At 35.7% G+C, this 7,312-nt stretch overlaps 1 protein-coding gene across 6 annotated transcripts; it reads right to left on the bottom strand.

The window, feature by feature from the left end:
* Window positions 1-773: 773 nt before the first annotated feature.
* On the bottom strand, window positions 774-6,745 carry LOC137717259 (glutathione S-transferase zeta class-like). 6 transcript variants are annotated; one of them, XM_068456565.1, is made up of 11 exons: window positions 6,556-6,745; window positions 6,351-6,459; window positions 6,194-6,244; window positions 6,007-6,092; window positions 5,811-5,882; window positions 5,121-5,174; window positions 4,949-5,024; window positions 3,328-3,389; window positions 2,189-2,248; window positions 1,258-1,380; window positions 774-1,054 (listed from the first exon to the last, which is right to left on the bottom strand). In XM_068456565.1, exons 1-10 carry the CDS (start codon window positions 6,556-6,558, stop codon window positions 1,279-1,281), a joined length of 675 nt encoding a protein of 224 aa, XP_068312666.1. In that variant the 5' UTR covers window positions 6,559-6,745; the 3' UTR covers window positions 774-1,054; window positions 1,258-1,278. The 6 variants fall into 6 exon arrangements, 5 of the variants coding, with proteins under 5 accessions (XP_068312666.1, XP_068312664.1, XP_068312663.1 ...); XM_068456563.1 differs by having other exon boundaries at window positions 6,351-6,471; XM_068456562.1 differs by having other exon boundaries at window positions 6,351-6,492.
* Between the last annotated feature and the right edge of the window lie 567 nt (window positions 6,746-7,312).

A 7,312-nucleotide genomic window follows, 5' to 3' on the forward strand; every position in this document is an offset into this window, starting at 1 on the left:
CTTGTTTCTTAGCTCTTAAGAAAGGATTAATGTTTAGGCGTCCAAGGTTTCTCGGCTTGTATCACACTGATGCCTTGCATACTCTCTCTACTCCTGCCCAACCCATCTTCTCTCTTCTTGCCGGAAGTGATAGTTGCAGCACCGCAATCCCTCCCCATCCACCAGATTTCTTATGTACCAATCTATACCGGACTTTTAATCCTGGCCGTTCAAAGAAATCCAGTGATCACTGTCTTTCGTGTTTTGGTAACTTAGTCTTCCATCACCACTTCGACCCTCTCCATTGTGCCACGGCTTCCGTCTGCCCACCTCATTCATTCAATCCCTTCTCCCCCGTCATCAACGTTCCTACTCTCTAGAGCTTCAGTTACGCGTGTTCCACATTGCTTCCATTAACTAATAATTTGAATTTTAGCTTAGCTAAACTTTTATGAAGATTGATCTAACGTGCTGCCTGCCTACTTTCTGAAGGTATTTCCATCACTCATTTTTCTCCTCTATTAAACTTGAGATAATTCTCCTCTATCACTACACAATACTGAACAACGGCATTGGCAGCAGTATTCCCCCCATGGGACACTACGACAAAAACTGAAATATAATTCAAGTACCAATGAGTTCTCACCACACTCCAGAATACCGAGTGAAGGACAAATTGGAAAAACTCCATTTTATCCTGGGTTGGATTCATGTAGTTGGGAATTCTTCTCTTGTTAAGAATACACACAAAATCATATAGCCAACATGTGTGTGTGTGTGTGTAATAAACCCGATTGCTAGGCAACTGATAAGTCATTGTATCGACAATACAGGAAGCTGTATCCTCCAAGTACACAGGATGTGTACTTCAAATGACTATTTTGACAGACATTCCAAACCATTACATCACTCAACAATTCAACCACAACATTCTACAGATTCATCATTATTCCATCATGGGATAACCCTTATTTGGACGGACCAACACCTGAGTGCTTTACAACATTACAAATGCTTCAGCTCAGACCATAATTGTCGACCCTTTATTTTGCACTTTGGGATGGATACGCTTCATCTGAATTAAAAAAGGGAGTTTCAGAAGAATGGAACTGACGAATTCAAATAGGGTCCCTGAAGCACCAATCAACACAAAAGCAACAATAGGCATTTCTTTCGTATGGTGCCTCACGTATTTGTCAAATGCCAGATTTAACCAGAACATTAGATATCTGCTTTTACTTTAACCAAGAGAGTAACTTATGAAACTTTAATTCAAACCTCTTCAACCCAATTGTTTAACTATGAAGAAGGAGCATCCGGCTGCTTTTCTGGTAAAGCATCTAGGAATGCTGGTATCTTATTGTATGCCTCATGCAACCTGGCCAAAAGGGGAAACTGAGTCTGCACAAACATTGAGTGAAAAGAGATTAATCAGAAGATACAGATGGAGAAAGCCACTTGAAAGTTAGACCATAAATTCTTAAAAAACTGAAAACCCTCAGCTCTAACAAGCTCAGTAAGAGATGAACAGAGGTTCACTACGCTGAACACATTGAATAGACTTCAAATGTCAACCTAGGCCTTGAACTAGTACAATTGAGTTCTTCGCACCACCCCACCTCCTAAATAACTAGGAAATGATACAAAGTCCCATATCAGGAAGAGATGTGGTATTTCTAAGTTTACATTTCGAGGGAAAAATAAAGTTTTATTATGAAGGAAAGAGACGTTTGGTGCACTCTCTGCATATATCTTTTCTTAACCGAGTCCCTGTTAGTACCTTATTTATGGTAAACCTACCATGATATAAACCCCTAATTAATGACCACTATAATTTCCACATCAATGTGAAAAGCTACCATTCGTATCATAAGAACAGATGTGCAGATCAAAAACGAGCAGTGACTGATTCTTATGATAAAAATTATAGCTAGAATAAAAGAGACAGGTTGCTCCTGAAAGTTGAATCAGATAGGAACTTGATTTCTGACCTAAAAGGGACAACAACTTGATCATGTGATGGAAACATTACAACACCACAAAATTGGATTAGTTTCCATCATCACGCGAAAAGGGGGAAAAAAAAAAAAAAAAAAAGAAGAAGAAAATTGTTATGATACAAATCAGATAAATTTAACATTACACAATCAAGTGAATAAATGTTCATTTGCTAGAGTTGTAACTTGCACAAGAATCGATTGATAAGTACCATGTCTAGCTGGAACCTTGTAATGGCTGCACAAAGCTGCGGTGCCAGAAACAAATCTGCCTGCAAATATTTGTCAATATTTTAGAGATAAAGAATTTCACACGAACACTTGTTCTGTGGAACATTATGAAGTGACAATGCCGTGCAAACATGCTACTCAAATTTTAGAGTTCATGTAAGGACTTTTTGAAAATCTAAATCACAAAACTTCCGCAGATTTTCCAAAAATCTTGATTGAATACCACAAGACTTGTATGGAATCTCTAAAAATTCTAGAAATTGTAATTGAATACCACAAAACTACTGACTCTTCAATAGTCTACATCATATATACACCTAAACTTCTTAACTCCACAAACTTTTTTGTAAAATCCATCAATTTCCATATAATCTCATACTTAATGATACTCTTAGTACTTCTAGGAGTGTTTGGCAGTCCTATTTAGAGTTGGCAAATCAACCCATTGGATTGTTAATGGGTACCCATTATGACTCATTTAGTTTGATTTTACCTTACGTCATCATCAGCACTACCAATCTCATCCTTATATTGTGGTGATATCAAATTAAATGGATCTTGACGGATACCCCATTAACAACCCAAAAGGTTAATTTGCCACCTCTAGTCCTATTAGAAGCCTATAAATATGTATATCTTTTGGTGCCTTGGTATGTCCTTTCTTCTCTCTTCACTCCTATTATTCTTTTTTTTTTTTTTTTTTTTTTTTTTTAGTATATCGATATTTTTACACTAAGGGCAGGAGGAGTTCGGCTAAGCCACACAATGGGTAGTCTAATTTGGTATCGAATTTACCATCCACGAGATTCGAACCTAACCTCCTATTATTCTTTATTTCTCTAAAATTATAGAAACCCAAAACATTCATTTCCCTTAAAACTTTCTATATCCCCAAATTTCCGTCAATCCATAACATACCATAATCAAGAAATCCAGTAACCTTAAACCTGCCTCATAAATGGTTTCTTTTCTGGTTATTGACTCTAGTTTTTGGGTCATATTATTTCAAAAAGTTTCTAAAAGTGTTCTTATTTTCCAACATAGAAAAGGATTGCGAGTCTTTTTTTTTCTTTCTTAAAAAGGAGAATAAAAAAAAAGAGGACAAAATGAGCAAACAGACCATGTAAACTTCATCTCCAGTTGCATATTTTCCTGCATGGTTGTTCAGCAGTTCTTCAAGTGCTGAAAGACATGAAAATAGCAGATAATTAAGCCTACAACCATCCCTAGAAAAGAACAACTGTAGACAGGAGTTTCATATATTGTAGGATTTTCCACAGAAAATAAAATTGTGGTTTGACAAATCACACATTTGGGATGAGTTGAGGGATAGAGACGCAAGTTTGAGGTGGAAATATCATTATATCTTTTCTAGGGTATAGAAACTTTGGGCGAGAGTAAGAATATAGACTAAGGCAAGAGACACGGGTCTTAGATAATAAATTCGGGTTTATGTCAGGGCGCTCAACTACGGAGGCAATTTATCTCTTACGGAGATCATTTGAACGACATAGGGATATGCAAAAGGATTTGCACATGGTCTTTATAGATATGGAAAAAGTGTTTGACAAGGTCCCAAGAGAAATTATTTGGAATCCAGAGAAATTATTTGGAGGATTCTAGAGAAGAAAGGAGTACGAGTAGCATATATCCAAGCAATAAAGGATATGTGTGAAGGAGCAAAGACTCCAGTAAGAACTCATGAAAGACAAATTGAAAGCTTTCCCATAACCATAGGATTACACCAAGGCTCAGCTTTAAATCGTTACCTATTTGCATTGGTGATGGATGAGTTAACGAGACATATTTAAGATGATATCTATTGGTGTATGTTTTTTTACAGAAAATATAGGGTTGATAGATGAAATGCAAGAGGTAGTAGATGCGAAGCTTAATGTTTGCGGGAAGTGTTGGAATCTAAGGTCTTCGACTAAGTAGGTCAAAAGACAGAGCATATAAAGTGCAAGTTCAGTGGGAATAGGGGTCCAATGAGATAGGAGTGAGGATTGAATAACAGGAAGTACCAAAGAGTGAATGCTTTCATTATCTTGGATCTATCTTTCAAAAGAACGGAGAATTGGATGGATATCTTAACCATTGAATACAAGTTGGATGGATGAAGTGAAATAGTGTGACCATCTTATGCCACTAAAGCTTAAGGAAAAGTTTTATAAGACGACAATAAGAGCAGGGCGGTCAAGCAAACGTGCAAAAAATGAGTGTAAAGGAGATAAGAATGCTTCGTTGGATGTGTGGCAACACAAGAAAGGACATGATTAAGAATGAGGATATCCGAGGTAAAGTAGGAGGGGTTGCAATTGAAGATAAGATGAGAGAAAATTGATTAAGGTGGTTTAGATGTATGAACCCAAGACCTAAAGATGCTCCAATTAGAAGATGTGATTATGAGACATGGTCAGGGCAAAAGGGATAGAGAAAGACTAGGAAGACTTGGAAAGAAACTCTAAGAAAAGACATGGAGTACTAAGAGCTAATGGAAGACTTGGCGCAAAATTGAGCACAGTAGCGTTCTAGGATTCATGTAGCCGACTTCACTTAGTGGGATAAAGCTTTGTTGTTGTTTGTTGTTGTTATAGAGTATAAGAACTTTAAAATGAAAAAGGTGTCGTTATTTTTAAAAGTGTGGCATCATCTGCGAACAATCCTTATTTAACTTTTAATGCTTTCTTGAGATTCTCTTTTTCAGGGGAGGGATGGACCATTAGCTTTGTAAATCTTACCTAAAAAGCCTTTTCCAATATGAAATTGAACCCATTCAAGTTTCTCAACGGACCTAACTTTTTCTTCAATGTACTTCTGTAAATTGAAAAAGCAGCAAAACAAGATCCATATCATTTAGGTTATATAATAGTATCATGAGAAGTAAAGTCAATATTATATTCAGCTAATTACCAGTACAGTCAGATTCTGTAGAGGTTGTATGCTTGAGGAAACAATATTTGCAGCCTGCATATCAGATGAGGAGGGACAAGCTAATAGCATAAGAATTTTGAACATACATTTAAAATCTTACATATTTTAGATAAATTTACGAATACTTTTCTTTTTTGTTTGGGTCAGAACGGATCAGAACATGTTCCACAGTTACACTTGGAAACTTAAACTACTAATACTATATCATACTTTTTTCCTTGGTTGAATTAGCATCACTCAGCGTTTTAAACACAATATAGTAAGCACCAATACAGGTGAAACTAATTTTTCCATTCCTCATAATCACAATAAAGCAACTGATCCACATCATGTGTGTAGGCCATCACATACTCATTAATGCAGTTCTGGGTAAGTTGCACATGTTTTGCAGCGCAATTACTTGTATTGCACCAAGAAATTGAGTCACTCCGCCAATTTTTAAGGCATTGAGTGCACGATCCGCTCAATTAGTTCTACATGGAAAAACACAATATAACGGGAGGGGAGTTTTCAAGGACTATATGCATACATCTTTTTTTGTTTGGTAACTTTGGTTTCTTTCTCTGTTGCATTTTTGGTTTCTTTCTCTGTTGCATCGGTAATACTAATAGTTGAGAAAAGGAATGAATAATTAGAAAGAGAAGAGAGAAAGAAGCAGTTAGACCTGACCTGGTAATTGATAGCCTTTTTCTGAAGATCTGGTGGTAACAATGGATGCTGCGGGTACTTTTCTTCTAAATACTAGACATAAAGAAGAAGATTAATGCAATGCAATGGAATATTAGGTATTTGGATGGAGGAGAAGCAATCAACAAGTGTAATAAGAAGATAGAGGAGAAAGTAGAAAGAAGAGGGTACCAATTACCAGTAGGATGGCAAATGAGTCAGCAACAACGGTGTCCCCATCCACAAGCACAGGCACATACCCCATCGGATTTAGCTTTCTGAACTCTGCTTTATCCAAATTACAATAAAAAATATAGACAAAATTACAATAAATGAGTTAGTTGTTTGTCAATTGTCAATGGAGGGAGGGACTAGACTAAACTAACCGGGACTGAATTGCTCTCCCTTCACCAGAGCTTTGTACTCGTATTTCAGCCCTAATTATTATTAATTCAATACATATTAAATTATTACATGAATGAACCAACAAATAAACGAATATTTACTTCTTTAGAAAGAAAAAAAAAAAAAAGGAAAATTGACCCTTCAAGTTGAGAGCAATTCGGACACGGAAGGAGCAAGAGCTCATCCAGTAGGAATAAAGCTTGAGTTGTTGTTGGCCACTTTCAGTCGCCGCCTGCGCCTCCACCTCCTGTGCTTCCATCTTATCATTTGTTATCGTTATCTATCAAATCAAACAAATCAATCAACCGAATATTAATCGAACACAGAAAAGAAATTCACTCACCATTTAATTACTTAAACGCAGCAGAGCAGCATCAGCCTCGCCCAGCCCAGCAGTTTTCAACTTTTGATGTTTGACAGACAGATTATTCGATTACTGAGTTTTGAGTTTTGACAGATAATTCTACTTTGTTTGACTTACATTGGTTTCTTGCCGTTTGCGCAATTTTTTTTCTTTTTATTTATGGGATGTGCTTCTCACACACTTATTTTTATTTATGGGATAGCAAGCAACTACTTATAAAAACGCGAGTCACGACAATGTTTCAAGTTTGAAGATTCTACGCAATTAAAAATTATTGTTTTACTGATACTCCACGTATTGTTCAATGGATAATGATAAGGAAATTAATTTTTAAATTAAATTTATAAACTAAATTATGTGTTATCGTACAGAAATAAACACATTAGTTGATACTTAAATAATAATTCAATCATCTACAATCATATTATTTGGTATGCAAGTTTGATTTAAAAAAAATTAGTTTTTACCTTATCACAAAGTTCCTAAAATTGACCTACCCTATCAAAATGGTCTAATAAAATTGAAAATTGATCAACGTAATTCTTGAAAATGTGTTCCGCAAATCAATTTAGTACTTCCGTAATAATTCTGTAAAAGTTTCTGTTATGTGTTGATGTGACACATAATTAGATCCCATAACTTTAATTTATAAATAAAAAAAATCTTTTATTTTTATATAATTAAAAACTTAAAAAATATATATATAATGATGAACTGGGAACTCTGCAGCTCGACT

The sequence above is a fragment of the Pyrus communis genome, chromosome 15 (genome assembly GCF_963583255.1).
Source record: "Pyrus communis chromosome 15, drPyrComm1.1, whole genome shotgun sequence".
NCBI lineage: Eukaryota > Viridiplantae > Streptophyta > Magnoliopsida > Rosales > Rosaceae > Pyrus > Pyrus communis.